At 40.5% G+C, this 23,652-nt stretch overlaps 1 protein-coding gene across 3 annotated transcripts in view; it reads left to right on the forward strand.

Annotated features, from left to right (window-relative positions):
* The window catches only part of LOC108883819 (low-density lipoprotein receptor-related protein 8), a 75,230-nt gene that overhangs the window by 27,802 nt on the left and 23,776 nt on the right, over window positions 1–23,652 (forward strand). For all 3 annotated transcript variants that reach the window (XM_018677321.2, XM_018677323.2, XM_018677322.2), the window contains exons 4-7: window positions 9,048–9,176; window positions 18,767–19,156; window positions 21,133–21,255; window positions 22,759–22,881. In XM_018677321.2, coding sequence (XP_018532837.1) covers window positions 9,048–9,176; window positions 18,767–19,156; window positions 21,133–21,255; window positions 22,759–22,881 — 765 coding nt within the window. The remainder of the gene's footprint in view (window positions 1–9,047; window positions 9,177–18,766; window positions 19,157–21,132; window positions 21,256–22,758; window positions 22,882–23,652) is intronic.

Consider the following 23,652-nt stretch of genomic DNA (forward strand, 5'->3'; position numbering starts at 1 on the left):
CACACAGTCCTGATGAAGCACATTACTTTAGTTTTTAGAAGTGTTAAATTATTAATTACTGATATGTAAATTAGTTTTTCTTTACTTTTATTTTTGCTATTTATCAGTGAATATTAGATGTAATGGTGAACCGCTAAAGTTTTTCACTGCTGTTTGATATAAAATTGCCATAAATGGGTGTTTGGTCTGTACATGGTTAAATGTGAACTTTAGACAATAGAGATGACAAACATGATACATAGAAAATACTTACTAAAGGGGCAATGAGGGAATATCCTTAAAAAACAGAGGTATCAGAAAATAATCATACCATAAAATATTTTATTAAATAAAAACAGCCAAAATCCAGTAAATAATAAACCATTTATGGCTGGCAGAAAAAGATCTTCCAAGAAGAGAAGTTTGATTTAGAGAACAGGTTCATGATGTTGTTGAATGATATTGTCTAACCTGTTTCTGCTTCATCCACAATATCTTCCTTTGATCTTTAAACTCTTTTTTAAAAGTTGTTGTGGGATGGAATTAAAATGCATCCAGCTGAGCGGGAAATGAATCAAGAAAAAGCCAAATGAATCTTTCAGAGGATATTCATTCGAGTTTTGTTACGTTTTATTGGCTGCGGATGTGTGGGTCGGTTCAATGAATAATGTAGCAGCCAAGCAAAGCTTCTAATGTCACCCCCAGAAAGTTGAGTGCAAGGAGAGAGACGTGAAGGGACCTCTGAAGGATAACAAGTTTATATTGGAAATCCAATTAAAGATAAATGAAGGAAGGATTCATCTCTTGGCTGCAGGATAAAGAGAAAGAGATCTGGGCTGAGAAGAAAGCCATTTATATGGAAATCCCTTATGGATTCACATGATGTTGTAATGTAAAAAAAATCCCAACACCAACACTGAAAAATGTTGTTGGGGTTTCTGTCTCCTCAAACAGAAATCTGTTCACTTCGATGCAGCGTGTCAGAAATATTGAGGTTTTTATTTTAATCAGTGATCTTTTCAGGTGTGGACTGATCACTTATTTGCAACATGAATGTTTCTGTTCTGCTGTGGGTTTCCCTACTGATTATGTGTTCAGATGAGAAGTGTCGGATCGAGGGTGTATCCAGAACAGAGGGATTGCTAATGAGATCCACTTCATCACAGCTGCCTTTCTGTTTGAGTGGATCCAACTGTGCCATAATCACACAGAGAAAGAGAGAAAGAGGAAAAAAAGACTCAAGGGTGGACATTGTGTGAATATGCACGTGGTAGCTTAAGCAACAGCAACCAACCCACTCTTGAATGGCTCTCTCTTATCATCTGTCTCATTAACCTCATTTCACTGGTAAATTACCTGTCTGTGGCAGCCACTCTGTAAGATTACAGGACTATAATGAGAACTGTACATCTGTCAGCAAAAACCTCTTGACGCGCTGTGTTTTTTCTGATTAGACTGAAGAAGATGCAAAAACACGACCTCTGATATGAAAATTTAGCATACCCACTCTGAGATGCGACTGATGTTAGCATGTTCTTAGCGCCCCAATCACATGCAACAGTTCACTTTGAAATCAAATGGCACCAAGCTTCACATTTATCAATTAAACTTTGCTAAAGTGGAGCTTGTTTTGCTGTTGGGGCGGAATTTCACAGAGACTGCATCCAATCTTTACTGTGAGAGTTTCCAGTGATATTTCCATTATGTAAATAGCAGCAACTGGTAACTGCACAACTGCTTTACACGGGCTAATTACATATAGCACGGTGTACACCTTAATGCATCATGCTCCAGTTATGCTAAAGCCTGATAAGCCATGTTCTTGTCTCTCACATGCAGAACACCCTCATCTTGTATTTAATTCAATTTGCCCCCCAACCCTCCTGTACTTTCTGTCTATTTCAGTTTCACATGTGCACAAACATACAGTACTCACTCACATTTGCACACACACACACACACAGCTAAGGCACTTTGGACCCGATGCTGCAGACATCTGTGCCACAATCATTCTGGCTCACCGAGTGGATTCTCAATTACACGCTGGAGTAGCGTTACACCGCCGTATTAAGAATTCAAATTTGGGCCACACTGAGTGAGTTACTTGCAACCGCTGAAAAATGAATGACTCTTTGGAGAAACATGTGAAGTGCCAGAGCTCATAGTTTTTGTATCAGATTAATGTGTAATCAAGGAGGAAGTGGGCCACTGTAGCCAGCTGTGCGGCAGCTTCTCCGCTCCCCAGCCAAGGCTAGTGACATTTTTATGTGCTCTTATGGTTGGCTGAGTCACTTCTAAGGATTACCAAGAGGAGGGTGAATGTTAGCTACTTGATGCTTTCTGACAAAATTGCTGAGTTCAGCTCAGTTCTGCGTGTCAGTTTGTGCTCTGCGCTTTTAAATTCAGTTTTAGGAGTTGACAGGCGTGAGGAAACTTCACAGTGTTTCCTCTTCCTTGAGAGGTCTTTCATTATACAAGGACATAACCCCGAACTTGTGTATACTTGGAAAAATATGAAATATTCAAATAGATGAAACTATTCTTTTGAAACCCACCATATTGTGCCTTCAATTTGGTCTTTTAAGTGTTATGTAATTTGCTGTGGATTATAGATATAGCTCTGAAAGGGGTTTGATGAAAACTTTCCTCTATAAACCTCTTTGCACATATTGAGCTTCAAACCCCTTTAAGCTTTTTCTGGGGGAGTTAATAATGAAGCCTCACTTTTTTATTGACTTTATAATAGAGAGGATTTTGTTAGTAAAGATGTTTGTGTTGCACATACACTGTATGCTACATTTTACTGCTCTGTGTGTCTTTAATCCTTTGGATTTCCTTTAATATGGAGATGCATTGTTAGGTGCTATGAGAGGAACACTTTGCAGGTAAATTTCCTGTATGTTGTTTATGTCAATGCTAATAGGAGTAAGCAAACACACACACTCTGTATAAATATATAGGACATTTGCTATGTGGCTCTTATGCAGTCTTCCCATTCAAAGGGTTGTTTTTCTGTTGACTGTCTCCATCTCCTGTAAATTGTTGATATGTCACTATAAAAGTAGGTCTGCATTCAGAACCAGGTTCTTTTGCAAGTTGCATTGTGGGTAAACTCAGAACCATGGCTTATGAAAATTTTATCAGTTACAGAGCCTGACAATATTGATATTTTGAGGTTAATACTGTTATTCTTATTCAGTTACACTTTACATAACAGCGTTTATACGCAAAAACATGCACTTCTCCTGCACTGATCTTCAGCTGGTGAAGAATTTTCCACAAGTTTTACCTCGGCAGTGTCATCAGTTCATTAGTTGAAAATAAGATTCAGAAAAATTATCAAGATATGTGATGATAATTTTAGTTCTTTGCCATTGGAGACATTTAACATAAATATTTTTAACAACGATCCTGCAGATTTTTTAAGGTTAGTAGGGATAAAGATATGCACTGAGGTGGAATATTTTACACAGTGGTTATGCAATAATAATACCCTTTTACACATGTGGGTAAACATGCTAATAAAGATGGTTGATTTCTCTCCCATTGCAAGTAGACGAGTTTGCCTTTCCTCCTCTTTTGTTTTTCCGGTGTGTCACGTTTGATGTTGCAAATGCACTGGGAAAGCAAAGTTAGTAAACTGTAGTCCTGGAGGCCAGTCACTCTTCTTCCCCTCGCATCTGAATAAACTGTCTCACCTCTCTGTCTTGCCAATGCAATTTGCGGTGTTGCACACTGTGATAGTCCCATGGTCCCAACAAAATTGCTGTTGCACGTTGTTCCCATAGACTGTAAAAAACAATAAATGTTCCTGGCTTTTTACGTGCCAACTTCCTTAACTTCAACACACATCATAGCATCACACATGTCCATGTGTGCCGAGTGTCTGCTGGGGTCTGAAACCAAAATACACAGAAAATATTATTAACTGCCGAGATATTGTTCAGCTAATGAAGTCACCCTTAGGAGGTACAGCATGCCATAGTGCATCACCTGCTTGTGCACTTTGCTCAAAATAACATTTTACCATCTTGTAGTTTGCAACCAGCAAGTGTGTTCTCTGCTGTACTAAATCTATAATTCAGAGAGGAGGACATGGCCACGCTAACACGGTTTAATGAAGCATTGAATCTGAGTATGACTCATGTTATCCGAGTGCTTTGTGCCCTTTTATAGATGTAGGCAGAGAAGCCGGTTTATCTCCTTCACCATCAGAACCCTAACACACTGACATACACAGGTGTACTTGTTTGGGAATGTGCCTACAATACACAGACATCAAAGCCTTGGTTTTGGAATAAAAGGCCAGGATCGCTCAGAAAGGTTTTTCAAATGTCAGGATATGTGTTTAACAGTAACATCTTTCTATACAGTAGAGAAGTCAGGCTGTCAAAATATGCTGAGTGTACAGATTCACATCAAAGAGCTGTCGTGAACTGGCTGCAGGATGAATCACCACTGTGCAATATCTATTAGCAGTCAGAAGCAGCGAAATAGACATTAATTTATATGAATAGGTTACAAATTATCACTTCCATGTCAAGTTGTAGTGTAGTGTTACGTTTGTTATGAAGCTGCAGTTCATTATATCAGATCAATTTAACACATTTTTCAGCTCCACAGTAGTTATTAGGTTTTCCTTTATCACAGTCTTATATCAAATGCCTGTTGACAATTGACAAATTGAAGAGCCTCTCCACTTCTTCACTGAAAGCCAAGTTTAGGGTAAAAGTCTGTCAGCAATAACAAGGTCAACTGTGATGATCAAATGAAAGGTAAAGCTATTAAAGCGCTTCACTGATGAGATGAAGACTGCCTTGGGTCTTGTAAAAGGTGATGAATTCTAAACAGATCTCCTGCCAAAACGCCACAGTGGAGATGAATCCTCATTTTTCACTCTGATGGTAAACAACAGCCCAGTCAGGCAGTTTTGTCTGTGAGTAATTGGTTTTTATTAAGTTGCATCCTTCTCAAGCAAAAGTCTGAGGTTTCACTAATCAATAGCCGTCATTAGAGTCACGGCGAGGTACCACCGCTTTGTCGAGGTGAAGTTTGGTTTCTTTGTTTGGATTTGGGAGTAGCAGTGCTCGCGCTTCATTAAAGAGTCATCGGTTAAACGGACAGGACAGCTCACCCTCCGCTCGGTGGATTCAGATTCTGCTCAAGTCCCCCTGCCTTTCCTCCTTCATCTCTATCCACTTGGTATGGACGGCTTTGATTTCGCTTTAGGATATGAATCTGAAAGGTCATGCAGCAGTTTGTCTCATCGTCCCTTCCCCTTTACACAGTATTTCGCTCTTGGCGTGTCTCCCTTCTTATGGATTCTTTTTTTCCCCCTTTGCTCTGTGTCACCCTCTCTTTCATTTTCTCTGTCCCTTTCTTGTTTTCTGTCAGGTCCTCTTTGGACCGCATATTAGTTTGAATTCACTCGGACGGCATGTTATTTCCTCTTTCAGAGATTCCACCCCCTCACCTCTTTCATCTCAGACGTTTGTAAGAAATGTTTTCTGTGTGTCCCCTCTGACCAGCCAGTCTGTCGTCTGGTTTTCAGACATTACTCAGTCGTAATCATTCATTGCAGCTCATCATTCCTCCCCGTCCTCAGTTTCTGCAGTGAGTTCCTATTAAGCTTGTTTGCTCACTCGACAGTCATGTCTAGAAAGACGTGACTAATTTTCTTACCAAAAAAAAAAGCATCACAGACCATAATTGTCTGTTGTGTGCGTGAAAAATTTAGCACTGACGCAGGCAACATCAAAGACTGCCACACATCTTAAATTGATCACTTCCTGCCTTGGTAATACACTTTCTAAATGTCCTTACTCACGACACAGAAACAGAAGAAATTAAATATCATTTTATAACTGGTTCATGTGTACGAGCCATGAGGGAAATGACTAGACAGAGCTAGCAGGTGGAGGAGGTTAACTGTGTGATAGCTCCACTTACATCTTACTACCCTGCTGTTTTACTCACCTCACCAGTGTGACAACATGCACACATTTTTTTTGACACATTTTAGTTGGTACAGCTGTCAAGTGATATAGCATGAATTATAGTGAACATCTCACTGACCTCACATTGCAGTTTGCTCAGAACTACAATTTGTGGGCTGTTATGTGATGTAGGTAGAGGTCACTACTCAGCTAAGAGTATACAGAAATACAATGATTCCTGAGTCTGAGCTATAGAAAGAGCCTCCAAACACTGCAGTGGCCAGTACTTTTTCTTTTTTTCCTGTGGGGTCAGGGCCTGGCTGCATCAGCCATTCTCAGTGCTCAGTCTCCCCAGACATTAGCTGCCTCTCCCCACATCTCCTCTGTCACCCCTCTATGCTGCAGTATGAGTAACACATCCACGCAGCAATGAAGGGCTGAAAAACCTTCATAAACAGCTGGCATCTAATGGCGGACATCTCGGCTATCTGCCAGGCTCATCACAGTACCAGCTTATATATTGGATGATGAGAAACAAGAAAATGGGATACAGAAATGCCAAAGATAGGGATGTCACACCACTCTGCTTCTTTGCTCACTACAGTGGCTCCCTGTCGCAGCTTGCAGCAGTGAGTGAAAGGAATTGCTCCATCCTGCTGCTCCTTGTGGCCGTTCATCTTTGACTGAGATGAGCGACCACATGGAGTGACAGGGTTTTTCTTTCTTCTGCCCCCACAGTGGTGGAAATAACTCCCCAATGAAATCAGGACAGCAGAGTCGCTGCCCATCTTCTACTGCAGGCTGACAACCTGACTTCTCTCACTGCACCTTAACACAACAGGCCAGCACTTCCATTTCATTTCTTTAAAACAAACATAGCAAAACAAAAAAGTGATGTAGTGCTTTGATATGTTTATCTGGGAGGGACGAGTCTCCAAGTTCGATGACATCTAGGGCGTTGTTCATTTTGAGTTCAAATACACTCACCCCATGTTTCCTGTCTGTATGTACACTGTCACAAAATATGACAAAATACCCACAAAATAATAAATAGAGAAAAAAAGGCCAAAGATATGTTTGAGGTGGTTTATACATAGTGTAACTATTATGGAGAAAGCACTGACAAGTAAATTTTTAAACTTTTAATTCTCCTTCTTTAATAACCAAGTTTAAGTTATCTTTATAAGCAGATGTTTGTTGATGGTATCTTAAAAAATGTGTATTTGGTTTGTGTTGAAGAATATGACCCGTCATCTTGAGAGCACTGAAACTCTAAATAGCTTCTTGATCAGAAATCTTCTTTTTTATGTAGAAAATTAAATGAATATCAACCAATATATTGTTATCTGATTTTTAAACTCCCAAATTATACACATATATTGGAATTGGTATTAACACCCAAAAATGTGTTTTATTTGGGAGAGATATATTTATGCCAATGACTTTGAAGAAAAGGTTCTTTACCATACAACTGTAAATAACTGCTCTGCACTTCAAGGTTATTGTTATTATAAATGATTTTGTCACTGATACCACAGAATATGAATTTACTCTATAGATACTCTATAGATTTACTATATATAAACAAAAATACATTAATGCATCAACACACACACTGACGCACAAACCATTTAGACTCAGGACAAAAGCATTGCAAATGAAATCTGAAATGCATCTTGTAATTTCAACTTACTTTGTAATTGTCATGCAACATATATAGTAGCTCATTTAATAATTAAAATCTACTGCATAATGGATTTACATTAGATAAAAAGGAATTTAATTTTAGCCTAAGTGCAGCATTCTAATGAATGCATTTCCATTTGAACAGATGTGCTTTGTATAGAAATATGACTTGGCAGACCTTCTCACTGTCTCCAATTACCCACAATACAGTTCACACCTAACATTGCCAGTGACAGCATCAGATATTCCATTCTAACCTCATTAATGTTATTCATTATGGAGATTGTTCTCAGTCATTACATTACAAATGATTCTCATATGGCATTATGTCAGTGTCAGTGAGCCCATGTAAACAAGAAAACATGAATGTCATAAGGTCAAGGACAGTGATATTAAAACACTGTAAGACTTCTGAAACTGGTAGGTAGCATGTGGAAAGGGTAGCTGAATTTAGAAAATATTTTTAAAAACATTATCCATGTAGAGTCAACTGCAATCTGAATGTTATGTGATGCAATTGGGTGCATGAGAGCTAGTTAACAAGCAAAGACGCTAATGCTAAAGCTATAGTGTCAGGTAAAAAAAATGGATAAATGATTGAACTAGATTTCTCAAGGTAGCCTAATGGATAAACAGTTTAAAGGTTTAGCTAAAAGTAATGTATAAATTGTTGAAATTGTTTCCTGAAACTTATGGATGGATAAATTAGACAGGTAGCTCAGTGACAGTTGAAATAGCTAAAAGTAATGGATAAATAGTGATAAGTAACAATGACTGGTTGAAATACACATCTTTTGCCACTCCACATGGAATGAATACAAATACAAATTTAAAATATTTTAAAAACTGGAAGGAAAATATTATTGCAACAATATCCACTAACACATTTGGAACATAACAGGTGGTGTTGATGAGGGGGTGTTTGAGTTCATCTGGCAGTGCTGTGGGTGTGTTTGTGACAAAAAAGGTTGAGAACTGTTGTTCTAAATTTTAATTTGAAAATGAAATAATCAAAAAGATAAATGATTTGCCATGTAGGCTGACCGTTTGATTTCATTCTGGCTGGCTTAAGGCTGCACTGTAAGCAAAGATGTATAATTAACAACATGCTTCATATTAAACGTACTGTAATCTGGATCAAACCCACTCTCTGCCAACTAGAGCAGATTGGCAGGAAAAGGAGGGGGGGGGGGGGGGGGGGTCTTTTGCTCCACAGCCAACTGTGCATTTGCTGTATTTCATGATCTTTCTGCATGTCTCTTTAGAGGCAGCCCAGACAGTAAAATCAATTGGCCAGAGTGGTGGAGTTTTGGATCAGTTTTAACTGCATCGTGGGGGCGACTGAAATCGAGTCCAGTGGTGTCTTGTAGTTGATTTTGTAGCTGCCTTTATGGGACCATAAAACCACTGCAGTAATCTCCCTATCTCTTTTATCCCAACCCACAGGCAAACAGACGTGCCCTCCGGAGAAATTTGACTGTGGTGGATCCACCAACAAGTGTGTCTCGTTGTCATGGAGATGTGATGGGGAGAAGGACTGCGAGAACGGGGCGGATGAGGAGGACTGTGCTTCTGGTGAGTTTGTCAAAGTCGGCCATCAGTCCTCTCCTTTAATGGAAAAAATACAAATACACAAATAAAATACACACATGAACCATTGTTTCTGCTGGGGTTACTTATATTTTTCAGCACTAACTATTTCTAGAGGGTATTTTATTTCAAATGGTGGCAGCGACTGATGTGCAGGAGTGAACGACTTGATGAGGCTTGAAGTCAGTAGAACAAGGAGAAATCACACTTCTCCTTTTATAGGGTTTCATCCTCTCGGAGCTCACTTACTATTGAGGGGCTTAAGACATTAAAGCACAGTAGGGAACACTCTATATAATTAGAGGGATTTGAAGTGAGTTTTGATTTAAGCCAGCTGCACTTGACAACAAAGCCCCCTTTGATGTAGAAGGAGTTTTACTGGAGAATATGAGATATTTGCAGCTTCCTGATGATGTTTGGATGCTTCTTGATGTTTGGACGCTTCTGTCGTAGCATTTTGAACCTTGAATCCTCAGCCTTTCCACTGCAGGGCCCCCAGAGCCGTCAAAAATGACATCACCTCCCACACAGCCAATCAGACAACTCAACCGTGTGGCTGCCCCCACCCCCCACCCCCTGCAGGGACTATCCTTGCCCTACTTCTGAGGCACCGTGAAGAATCGGCTCCTTCTTTTCTCTCTCTCCCTTGCCTCCTCACGTCAAGAAAAATTGATTGAGGCTACAGAGCTGTAGGGGGTGTGGTGTTTAGACTTTGAAGATTGTGCAAAATGGCACGTGGCAGCAAATTGCACAGAGGGAGAGAAAAAAGCCATCTCCTCATTATCCTATATAAATGATGTTCAATTTTTTTGGAGCATCTGCTCCCTTTCAGTTGTTTGTGTGTGGGTGGTTGTTGAGATTGTGACTGCCTGGTGTCTAAGCAATTCATGTTTATTTGTTAAGAATATACTCATTTTTTAGTTTTTATTTAGACTGAAAACCAAATCAATTTGGTATAAAATTAAAACCAGAGAGAAACTGTGTCCTTGAATAGATATTTACTGTCTTCTCCCTGAAAGACGTGTTAGATGCTTTTAGTTTATTGTGCTATAAAGATATTTTTGCCAGATCTGCCTGCTAGTGGCCTGTCAAAGACTCGCCGTCTCAAAGTGGCCTCACACACTCAGGCCAAAGCAAGTGGTACTGATTCCATCGACATTAGATCTAATGCCTTCTTAGCTTAGATGGCTTTTCACTGCACTGTCCATTGAGACGCAGTCTAGCCTGTGCTAATCCTTTTTTCATTCTAATGTCTGTATTGATGCAGCAGCCTTAAGCTTCTCAGTGGTGACATGAGGGCAGGCAGCAGGCTGCCGCCCACCCAGGCGAGGGCCGAAATCCCTGCAGAGGTAAAACCACACTCATGCCGCTCAGCATGAAGAGACTGACTCCGTCACCAGCACAGTACTGGATAGCATCTCAAATTAGGTCTTATAAGTGCTGTTCAGGCTAGTTTGTCTGAAGACTGATTGGGCCCAATGCCAGCCTGAAAGATGATATTTAAATCAAGGACAAGAAGCTTTTTAATGTTGCCTGCAGATCAATCTGAAGGTACCAAGCATCGATTCTTCTGGGTTATGTTTGTGGTTCAGCCCAATGCCATCAGGAATGATATTTGTATTAGACAATTTTGCATCATGTGATTCATGTCTAATGCCAAGGGTCATGCAGATGCAGAAAGCAGTCTGATGTCTATCAAGATCTGCAACAAAAGGAGAGCACATTCACTTTGACAGCAGATGTTCGGTCAATATTAGAATGATTTTAACTTACTGATTAATTAGTGTTTCAAATTCCTAAACATAACCAGAACATCACTACAGTATAGCTGCCATAGCTGGCTATTGCAAGAACAGACAGTAGAAAAATGGAGAATTATCAAATCATTGTCCTTGAACATACTCTGTGTTTTGCAGACTTGATGAGATTAATTGTTGTGTGATAAAAGTGTTGTAAATGACAGAAAACCTGTGTGAATGAAAGCTTGAAAGAAGTCATAGTTCTGTATATTAGAACTGAGCACTTATGATAATTGCCTTATTCAAAAGCAGTACGTGCAGTATTACTCTTTAGTACTACAGACTGAAGGCTTCAGATCTTTCACATTTACAGTCATGACATGGGGCGAGGGAGGAGTGATGGAAATTACCAATTGGTTCGAGTACGTCTCAGTGTGTCTGTTTGTTGCGGGCTAGCTGTTGGCACAGGAGCAGCTGGAGAATTAACTTCAAAGCAGCTTTAACTCTGCTGTATGTTTGGGTTTAGAGGAAGAAGACAAGTTGTTGTTGTTAGATGTGTGAAATGATGCAGCAGCAGTTGTACAAAAGTGAGAGTAAAACTTTTGTGAATGAACAGTGTTTGTTTCCTGTTGTATTTTGCTCCTGCCAGTAAAGACTCAACTACAGACCTCAGCCTGTGCAGCTGGAAATGCAGTTTCAAGTGACAGTGAGTCATGTCTGGGTGCAGTAAATCCAAAATATTGAAGCAGAAATTAAAAGCCTGCTACCACTTTAGCTCCACTGAGCATTGAATGTTGAAGGGAATCCCCGAATGTAAACAAGAAACAAAAATGCCACTACAGTGTTTGTCCCTGTCAAGTAAAATGTCTACAGCCGAATCAACATTTTTTAGAGAAAACAGTGGCTCTGTCATCTTTTCTCTTTCACACCTGCTGTGTTTAAAGCAACATTATGTAAGCTTCAAAATCATTTTAACGGTACACTGACTTGTAACAGGGAGAATGGTGCCTCTTTCATTCCCTCTCTGTGCCCCAAATGCCTGCTCTTGCTGTATGTAACTGTGGTGAGTGAGTACAATTTCCTGCTAACTGAGTGATAGTCAGCGGCTCATTAAAAGCCATTTCCAATATCCAGCGAGGAAACTCTGAAAATACTAAGAATTCTAAACAGAGTTTGGTGTGTTTGATACAATGACAGCGTTTCCTACTTCAGAAGCCAGGGACCATGAGGACTATACACCGTTAGGCCATGTTTACACTCGATTCATAGGCTTTGTTTGAAAAATACTTGACTCTTAGCCAAACAGAATTTATTATCAGACTTCAATGTCAGGGTGATTTCATTACACGATCCCTGATGCACCCTGTTTACACAGTCAGAAAGTGGTGAAAGGCCCCTTTTATAAGGTCAGATTTTAGTACATTTCTGAAGGCGACAATGATTGACCGGATGTGCACAGTGTAGTCAGAGTTGTAGAAGTGAACTGATGGACTGACATGAACTGACATATAAATCATTTATTGGACAGTTTTGGTGACCTGGAATCCTGCAGAGCTGTGTGAACCCACAGAGGAAAATCAAAACAAAGTTTATTCCAGTGACTGTCACATCAAGTCAGGCTCCCCCTCACTGCACCGTGTGGCTTTATTCATGTTCTCTGGTGATCTAAAAAGTTCACAAAGTAATGGCTACACCATATATATTATCACCTCCCATTTACTTATCACTTTTACTATTAGTTCCACACCAGCCTAAACAAACAGACCAAAAGAAGTAAAATGACCAGAAGTAGTTGCCTGTTCAGTGAACCAGTAAGTTGTGAAAGCATCATCCTTGCTTTAGCTGCCTTTCACAGCTATGCTTTTACAGGCATGCTTAGTCCTGCTTACAGTGAGCAAAGCATTCAAACACACTTTACACTTTCACTAGCATTTACCCAAGTGTGAACAGAAGCGTTATACTCCCAAAACCGACTGAATCTGGAACCCACTCAGTTAGCCTTGGCGCGCTCTTCCATTAGTAGAAATTTACAGAGCGCATAGCCCGCCGCAGACTTGAAAAAGTAAATCTTTCACAGGCATTTCTGCTAATTGAGTCATCCACATGTTGAATTATGTATTAAGTAGAAACTAGCCCTCACCAGAGGAAGCTTTCCCTGATCAACATTACATTAAGCAGCAGCTCAAGAGAGGCTCTGCGTGAAAGTTGAACTGTGTCCTCAAACCTCAGCGATGTGGAGATTAATGTGCACTCACTCACCGGGCATCTCTTCTGAGCACGCCCGTCTGCTGGGATGTACTGCGATGGCGGAGGAGCCGGTCTGGATTTTGTGTGTTTTCAATGTGTGTTTGCATTTGCACTCACCGTCAGGTTGTGTCGACTGCCTGGTGTGTGCAGATGATATTCCTGCGTGGTTGTATTTTTGCTTCTGTTCTTTATTCATATTTAACGCTGCTTGGATAGTATGAGGCAAACAATTACTTCCTGCGCTCCTTACAGCTGTCTCCCTGTCTCTGTAGTGAAACTCAACTGGCAAATGCTGCGCATCTGCAGTGATGAAGCTTTCACATAGGACCGTTTCACAGGACTAAAGCACTCCCACTGACAAAATTTCACCTAATTAATCTAGACAGATTTTGAATTTAGCTAAACTGGGTATTTTGTTCTGTCTCAGCTCTCATTATATGTCTCCTTTACCCTCCCCCACTGGCCCTCAGTTAGCTTACCTTCTCTGTCAGTAATGATAATAGAGAAGAGGTTAAAAACTCCCTTCACTTTGACTCCAATCTTGTCCTCTATTATCTTCTCTTGGTTGTTACTCAAGAGAGAGTTGCCTCCACTCTATTACAGCTGTGTTTGCTCAGTAAATGAGTGTGTGTGTGTGTGTGTGTGTATGTGTGTGTATGTGTGTCATCACAGGAAAGGTCACCCTCTGAGCTATTTCCCTGGTGGGGCACTGTGACCTGTCTGAAGTGGCCAGCAGTTGGTGTGAGTGTGAGTGTGTGTGTGTGTTTCTACCTGTCTGGGTTTCTCTTTTGTGGATGTTGTGTATGTGTGTATGTTCCACTGACCTTGCTGCAGTGGCTTGAGCTGCAGCGGACCTCAGCTCTCTGAGCAGAACAGACAGCTCTGAACTGTCCCTTCATTTTAAATCTATGAATATCTATGAGAAAGCTGAGATGACGTTAAACTGCACCGACAGTGACTGATTCGCTTGGAGGTATTTGTGCGTGCGCAGATAAAAAATAAATAAGTTTGTTTTTGCATGCTTACACACAACCTGCACGTCTATCTTTCTTTTCATCTCACTTCCCCTTTTACACCCTCTTTCCCTCCTCCTGCACTAAGAAATATTTCCTTAACATTTCACACCTCAGACTCATCACACACACACACACACATTCACACAGCGCACACTCATCAGCTGCAGTGCTAATCTGACTAGAACGACCAGTCATCTCTTGCCTCTACATCTGAGCCACTGGTTGCTGCTGGCAACAATCTCTCATTATCAAAGCTGCCAGAAAAAGTCAAGCAGGTTTTGCTGCCAGATTCTGACTACCATGACTGGAGTGATAGAAAAGGTTCTCCTACCCACAGAATTAAAAAGAAGGGACAGTATATGACTGTGTGTCACCAGTGTAAATCTGCGAGTTTAGCATATTAATGAAGTTTTTATTACTTGAAAATTATAGTTTATTTTCTTTTTCTTCATGTATTATTCATGATAGCCAAACAAAAGTTGTGTTTGCCTAGATAACAAAAAGAATCAAGGTAACCACCATGTTTGTAGAAAATGTAAAATTTGAGTGGGTTAATTTTGGTAATAAACAGTCAAAGTAAACCAAGAAATAAAATTAAGGACCAGAAAAGTTGCATATCTATCAACAATTTCAGAAAGTTAGCAAAAGTTGTTCTATTTAAAGTGAATGAGCAACTTATGAGTAATGAGAAACCACACAGACACAGTCGTGTCTTCAATAATCACATCTGCTGTGCTCCATGACTTCTTTTTTCACGTCTCTGGCTGTCACAAGAACAAGAATCTACAGCCAAGCCAGCAGCTGTTTGAGGTCATACTTGGGCACAAAGCTCAATGCTTCGAGCTAAATACTGAAGTCAAAATGCTAACATGGTCACAACACAGATTCTGACATGTAGATGTCAGAATGGAAATCCATCAAACAGTTGTTTGGACATTTCATTTGATGTCAACCTTTCATCAAATGCCAGTCCCACGTGGTGGTGCTAGAAGAAATATGAAGGGATCACTGAAGTCAGGGGGCATCATCCTCTTGGGACCATGGAAATGTGTACAATATTTTATGGCAGTCCATCTAACAGTCATGTAGATATTTCAGTCTGGACCAAAGTGGTAGACCAGTGGACAGACCAACAGAGCCATGACTTATGAGCATAGTGCTGAGGTGCACATGTTAAGGTATAAAAGGTTTTGTAGCCTTACAGCAAACACAGTATGTCCAATTTCTATATGTGTACATGTATATGATATACAGTACATACTGTACATGAAATGGATGCATTCATATATACAGTGGGTTCAGAAAGAACTTTATTGTACTGTAGATTTAATTTTGAAGGTTTAAAGCTCTAGAGTCTGAAACTTTGCCCACCTGGTTTAGGCAGTTTATCTAGTTCTCAGGGCAGATCCCCTCAAGCTCCATCAGATTGGATGGGAAGCCTCCTGAAAATGAATGGTCATCTTCAGGTCTCCCCACAGATCGTGTGTGGGGTTTAATTCTGGACTCTGACTAGGCCACTTAAGGACAGTCAGATAAGCCACTCCAGCATTGTCTTGGCTGTTTGCTTGAGGTCATTGGACTCTTTTTCTTCAAGGACCTGTTAGTATTTGGCTGTGTTCATTCTTCCTTGGATTCTGACCAGTTTCCCTGTCTCTGCTGCTGAGAAGCACATGCACAGCATGATGCTGCCACCACCATGCTTCACCATAGGGATGGTATCAACCAGTCTAGCCCCTATACCGTGAGGGCCTAAATAATTACAGAGATTCAATAGACATGAACATTTTTACACAAGGGGAAGAAGTGGCCTGGTTACACTTAAGAGAGACTTTGTTTTCCAATAGTGCCACTGTGCAAATGAATTTCAAGACTTTTGAGCAACTTTAAGTCCCCAGACCATCTGTGCATGATGTTGTAGAAGCCAGTGGGTTTTAAATGAAAAATAAATTACATGGGGGTCCAGCTGCTGAGATGGTTGTCCTTCGGTCAGGCTCTCCCATCTCTGCACGGGACTTCTGAAGCTTTGTGCAAAAAGTGAAGTGACTCTGAATACTTTCTGAAGCCACTGTACATATTAATTTAATGTTTTGTATGTTATTTTGATGGTTTTGTTCAAGCAACCATACCAAATTATGTCAATAGATGGATAATAAATTTGAAGAACCCACCAAATGGTCCCACTGCAATTTATTTATCATTTAAAACCCACTGGCCTCTACAACAGAAATTCATTTGCACAGTGGCCCCACTGGAAAACAAAGTCGCTCTTAAGTGTAACCAGGCCACTCATGTACATTACTAATGGTCTTCCCCTTGTGTAATATTGTACATGTTGATTGAATCTGCTGAATTATTTAGTGCCAGATTAGTATGGAGTGAGGGTAGGGGCAGAACAGGGACAGTAGTTATACAACACATCAGAATCAGATGGAGCTTGTTTAATATTAATAAGTATACACCCTTTCACTGAACTGAATCAACAACACTTGTTTTTCTTTTCAGTCGTTTTCCCAGTGCTTCTGTTGCAATCATGATGGTTGTAGTGAATTAATTAATCATTGATGGTTACAAAGTAAAAAAACTGATAGTGACTTTAACATATGGTTACATAGAGTAGTAATTACAACACTATCTAGCATCCAATGTTTTTCCTAGCTGAGGAATTGTTCACCCACTTTAACTCAACACGTGAGAATGCTCGTGATCTTCCACTCTACTATGATACTACATTTCTCTTTATTCTTATACCAGCTGTTTTGATCCTGCTTGCTTTTAGTGTTTTGAACAGGTAACTGAGGTCAGCCACTCATGTTGTTTAAACTGGTTAGTTTTGTAGCCATGTAAATACTGATCCCTGCTTTGATCTGTCAGAAAATAATAATAAAAGAAAATCATATATATATATAAGAAAATCTTTACTCTGGGACCAAACCAATTGAAAAGGGACGTGCAAGATGTTTGATATTTGGGAGATGTGAGCTTTCTGCTACAAGTCAGTGACTATATGCTACCACTTTACAATTTGCTGATTCTGTGTAAAAAGTTCTTTTAAAACAGCAGTCCTCTCCTTAATAGTGGTCCTAATAGCCAGAGGCAGCGGTGTTGATGCTGAAATCCCTGTGGTTTGTGTAAATATCAAATTGTGCTTCTCCCTATGCTGCCCTCTGTGCTGCTGTGGGCTCACTGTGGGAATCCCGAGTCTCTTCACAGCCTCAGTGCTTTTGGCCAGAAATGACTATAGACAGAGAAAGCTGGAAAAGGCAGAGAGAAGGAGAGAAAAGGATTTACAGAGGTTGGCTCTGTAAAGGAGGAGAGGCTCAGAATAAACTTTTCCTTCGTGCTTAGGAACATTTTCACTCATGCAGGAAGGAACGATGCCAGTGCTACTTACTGCTCTCAGCTGTTGTAAGTTAGAATAGCATTCAGTGAACCTGGTCATACCTGGTATTAATATACAGCTGTAAGTAGAGGTGTGAATGCACCCAAGATGCATTGAGGATGCCTTGAGATCTGATCACTCAGACCACCTTTTAGCTATGTGATCACGAATAAGTCCTGGGCCACACCAAAGGACCACCTACTCAACTGATGTCCTCTGTGTAAACAGCAGTGCATACTTATTCATATTCATTCAGTTGGTTCTTGAGTCGCACAAGCTGGCTTTGTCTCAACATCTGAAAATGTCAAAATGCGCATGGAGATATATTACCAGTGCATTGAACACCTTGGGTGATTTTGATTTTAGTTTAGTTTTAGACTTTTAGTTTCAAAACACGTGTTTGGCCGTTGTTTGCATGTAGAGCAGGGAAATAAGATCCCATCACAAGTGGTCAATTGAGACGTCGTGATGCCAGGTGTAAACTGATATACGAGATCACCCGAGATGCATGTAAATGCCAGGTATCAACGGGGCCAGTGATCCATCACAGCGGGAGGACAAAGACCAGCTGATGGCAGAGAGAGCTCCATTGTCTTTTGCTCCTCAGCAGAGGAAGCCTCTCAGCATCGTCTTGTGATGACTACCATCATCCCTTCTCCTTCCTCTTCAGCTCTCTTTCTGTCTCTTCCCTGGTTATGACACCAATGTTGACTTTCAGCCTGCCTGTGAAACTCAGTTCCTGTCTCTGTGCCTCCTCTATTTGAAGCTAATTTAAACCAATACATTTCTCACCTTTGGTCTTAGTTTCTCTCATCTCCCTTCCTGTGGACAATCTTGAAGCTCTATCTTTTATTTAATGCACTGTGAGCAAAAATCAAAACACTGGTGTACATTTTTTATATCTGTGAACTTGTTTGTAACATTTCAGTCTATTTTTTATTTTGAATAGTTACAGTCTGCAAAGGATGGGTGGGTAACTACTCATGTCAAAGCTCAGGCCTTCAGTCATATTTAATAGATTCCACTTTTTTCACCATTTCAGGGAGATAAGGTAAAATCTTGTTGACAAAACTGTAAATTCAAAGCAACTGCTACACCTTCCCTCTTTCAGTATCGGTAAGACAGCAGATGCAGGCTTCAATTTGCTCTTCAAATTTCTTTCTAAGGCTTTTGTTCTCTCTGTTGGTTCTCTAGATGCCAAGGCCTGTCCCAGTGGTGAGTTCATGTGTGCCAACCGGAAGTGCTTGGCCACCGTCTACGTGTGCGACGGTGACGATGACTGCGGAGATGGCAGCGACGAGCTCAAGTGCACCTCCCCTCTCACCTGCGGGCCCAACCACCTCCGCTGTAACACCTCGGAGTGCATTCCGCTCATGTGGAGCTGCGACGGAGACCCCGACTGCTCTGACAGTTCAGACGAGGGTCCGGAGCGCTGTGGTGGGGATGGGGCCCCGTACCCGCCGAACCGCAGGGCAAACTGCACCATTGGAGAGTTTCGCTGCGCCAATGGGGAGTGTGTGCGACTGACTTGGAAATGTGATGGAGATCCAGACTGCAAGGACAAGTCTGACGAGTCTGACTGCCGTGAGTTTCTCTTTCTGTCTCCTCCCTTGTGTTGCCTTTTCTCTCTTGTTCTCTATCTTGCAAGAGCTTATGCACATTCTCTATTGTATCGTAATAATCTTTACAGGGTTGTCCGCTCACTTACATTGATAGAGGAAAATGCTGCTGTGTCTGAAAAAGGCTTTGTACTTTTGAAATATTTAACTGTGTTCAGGGATAGTTTCAGTACAATAGACAATTGTACGGATGTATCCATGGTTACACAAGGAGGCTAAAGTTGTGTCCCAATTTCATACCACATATACCAATTCTGAACAGGTTGTACATACTAAAAATAAATTTCTGATAGTGCTGCTGATGTTCAATTTTGTCCAACCATTAAATTCTCAGAGAAAATGGAGGGGGTATTTCTAGTTGCAAAACATTGAATCAAATTGAAGGTGGTGGTAAAACAGCTTGAGAAAGATCCTGGAAAACAACAAAATAAGCATAAAATCTTAAGAAAATGATTTTGTTTTCTCTTTGTGAAGTTCAATTGTCAGTAGCCTCCAAAGTCATATAACAGGTCATGTTATGTTTGGATTGGTCTTGGGATTGGAGTTGTTGTTTTTTAATTGACTCTATACAATATTGAAACCAGTAGCATATAGAGTTTTTACATTTATTATACTCATCTTGTTCAAAGATGGCTGCAGGCCAGTTTTATTCTCACACATTCAGAAATAACTATACAGGAGGTCAGTTTTAATCTACATTATCTTTGTGGGGACACTATGTGAAGATATCTGTTTCCTTTCAGACTGGAGAATGGTAAAAAAAAAAAAAAATCTCAACAAACAATATTTCCTCCCTCTTCTGAGGTGTTACTTTATCATTTAGCACATTTCCACTCTGCTGGGAGTTGGAGTGGGTGTTTTTTTTCTAAATATGTCAGGTAAATAATGTTTTTCTGTTGATAAACACAGTGTGAAGATGAAGCTTTGTGATAAAACAGGTTTTCCTATTAGCTGGTCATGGATGGGGGAGCCCTGAAGCTCTTGTCTCACTAAGCCAGAGTGTGAAGCCCAGATAGTCCCACTATTCATTATCAAGATGTGTGGTGCACACATCAAACCCACCACTCACACTCTGGGGTGTCATATAAGCAGCCCTTACAAGAGATTGATGTTTTGTTAACCTACTGGATCCCTGCATAAAGGGTGAGGCCTGGAGGCGGTTAGAGGCACAAACTCGTATTTGTCCAGAGGTTACTACACTCACTTCCTGTTCTATAGTCACATACTTTTATGTCTGCGTCAGGATTGCCTTGAAATTGAAATTGAATTCTCCGCCATCTCCTCAGCTGAAAACAAATGCTATTGCTTTGATTCAACAGTATATTTCAGAATTTGTTGTGCAGAATGTGCATGTGTCTGTATGCAGCAGTAGGCTATTGGACAGTCACATCTCTAGATTGATCTCCAAGATACAGAGACGATAGACAGAAGACGATGTTGTGTATATGTATGTGCATATATGCACGCGTGTGTGTTCAGGCTACAGCAGCCCTTAATCCATTACATTCCCTGTGTCTTGCTCGTCTTGTGATAACACTAACTCATACCCCCCTCAGTCATATATATTGCCTTTTAGTGTGGTTTAGAGAGGAGTTATATGAGCATACTGTGCCCTGTTGATGAAAAGCTTGTCTGTGCTTGAGATATTAATGAAATTTGGTGTAGCTGCATTACTATATTGAAAATCATTCATCACACGCCCCCAGGTTAACAGTCTGTGTCCATGGCAGCACCTAAAACAAGGTGTGAATAGATAGAAGTACAGTATACTGTATGTTACTGCCCATTTGTAATTTTCTTGCCTTTACTAAACAGGTGAAAGAAGAGGGACCTGATAAAAACTGAGGGTGAAATGCTTGGTTTTGACCCCAGGATGTGGTGTGGGATTAAAGAGGATTTAAATTTGGTGTGTATGTGTGTATGTTTGTGCGCCTCTTGCAGCCCTGTTGACGTGTCGTCCTGATGAGTTCCAATGTGGCGACGGTTCCTGCATCCACGGCACCAAGCAGTGTAACAAGGTCCACGACTGTCTCGACCACAGTGATGAATCTGGCTGTGTCAACGGTGGGTATACCTGTAGTCACTGTCTGCATGTCTGGCTGTCACACACACACACACACACACACACTGTGTGCATCTTCTTTTATTGACGTGTCTGTTTGAATCTCCTCCCCCCTATTTGTTCCTGCAAGTATTTATATTTGACCCAGTGTGTTTCTGCCTTCTGTAAACATGTACCTTACACTGCAAGAGAGAGTGATGATGTTGTGGAGACAGGCCTGTGTGTTGTGGTGTTAAAGGGAATTTAGAAAGATATGAGTAATATGGCTGGTACTACAAATGTAACTGTCTGTTTGCTTTCTTGTTTGTACTTCATTTTGTAACTAACTTTTTGGCTGATACACTGATACAATGATCACTTTTTAAAGAAGTTATTTGTAAGTTTTGCTATTGCTACATAGCCAACATTAGCATTAACAGCTGTTTTCTTACCAGACCAGAGAAATATTGCAAGTTCTGCATTAAAGTTAGGTAATTTACTTACCAAGAGCAGTGGAAAACAACTGCAGTGTTTTGCTTCTACTTCTGTCAAGTCTTCTCTTCTAGTGAAGTTAGCATGCTAACTAGCTAGCACCAGCCGAACTGGCCCATCTTGTCACTTTCCTGACTCACTGTAATGTCCAGACTGCCCTGAAGAAGTGGGCCTTTTATAACCTTTTTTGTGTAAATGCAACAATGGCAAGTAACCATCACTATTCCCTGCAAGAAACTACATTTGGCAGCAGACAAAACTTACAAATAGCCCCTTTAAGTTGCCTGTTTACACATCCAGCAGGTGTTGGGCAACATTAACATTAATTTGGAGTCAAATTTATGGACACAAAATTAATTTAAGTCCAGAATTCCCTTGTCCCCCAATTGTCCAGAACCTATATATTTGTTGTGAAGTTAAAGGGAATTTATAAAGCCCACATGGCTAACATTACATAGTACAACACCTTGTATATCTGCTCTTTTTTGATGTTGTTGTTTCTCAGGTTTTAGTTTAAGTTTAACCTCAATGTACAAATGAGTAGGAATAGGAAAAGTAACACTTCAGCTTCCTTTAAAGTGACCTACACAGGATTTTCTTCATATATATTATTCTTGAATCATTTGTCATTATGACCATTTATGTTGTTGTCTGAATCCACCCTAGAGCTTTTTGTAAGTCAATTTTATTCTGTCTCTGTCTTCTGACTTCTGATGCATAATTTACAAGCGTGGTGCAAAATTATTTTGCAGGAAATTAAACTTGTGAAACTGGACCAAATTAAAGCTCCGTTTTTATTACACTAAGCTTTTTATGTGGGGTGATATGAATATTCGAGTGGGAAGTATCTTTTTGCTGTCACTTGTTTCATGTGAGCCTCCAATAATTTGGCAAACCACTGAAGATATTCAATGTGACTTCACATACTTTTTGATTAACAAGGCTCTGAATCAGTTTGCAGTGGCTTGTGCAAATAAATTTTCATGAAGTTTATGATGCAGATACTGATCTGTCTTCTGCTTTGTTTGACACAGCCACCAAATGTGAGGGACCACTGAAGTTTCTGTGTAAGAACGGAGAGTGTATCGATAGTTCCAAGGTGTGTGACTCTGTCAAGGACTGCAAGGACCGATCAGATGAGCCCAAGAAAGAGTGTGGTAAGAGGACTTTTTCTGCACAGTCATAATCTTCTGTCAGCTGTTACCAAAAGCTCTTTTACTCTTGATGTAAATAAAGTTTATTGCTTTCCCCTTTGGTCTGCTTAAAGCTTTTTTCTCATTTCCCAGTTGCATGCAATGCTCAGCTGTGAAATTATAGAATCATTTGTTACGTGTGTGTCAGCAGAGCTTTTGTTTCAGACCCGTGCGGTGAGAGAGCATGTACATGTCTATTGTAAATGGATTCAAGCAGTTAATGTAGCAGCGTAATCGTGTTTGCCATAACAAAATGCAACTACCTCCCTCCTATTACCTTGCATTTCAAAGGCTTCTGAGGCACACTCAAATTAGCAGCAGCTTCCGTTGATCAGGACAAGAGCCTGCGTGTACTAATTAGCATCAAAAGGTAGACAAAGACGTCTTCTGCTCTGTGATAATCTCTCTGTTGCCTGTACCTCTTCCTGCCTCCACATTCCTACATCTCTTAACCTATTTACTGACCATGAATAAATGAAAGTGATGTCTCAGTTAAAGAAACATTGTGTGTGTGTTTTAGACAGTTAGGTAGTTTCTGACATTAGAGAGAGTGAGAAGCAGACACACTCATAAGGTGACATTTCCTCAGAGGAACATACAGTTGAGAAGGGAGAAGTGACAGCTGGCAGAGTAGACTGACCTCTGCCAGGGACGGAAATTACAAGACCGAAACAGGTATTCCAGAGAGAAATTCTTCTCATTTTTCTCTCTCGTCTTCCTCCGCTACTCTTCCTC

This window comes from Lates calcarifer, linkage group LG4 (genome assembly GCF_001640805.2).
Source record: "Lates calcarifer isolate ASB-BC8 linkage group LG4, TLL_Latcal_v3, whole genome shotgun sequence".
Lineage (NCBI taxonomy): Eukaryota > Metazoa > Chordata > Actinopteri > Centropomidae > Lates > Lates calcarifer.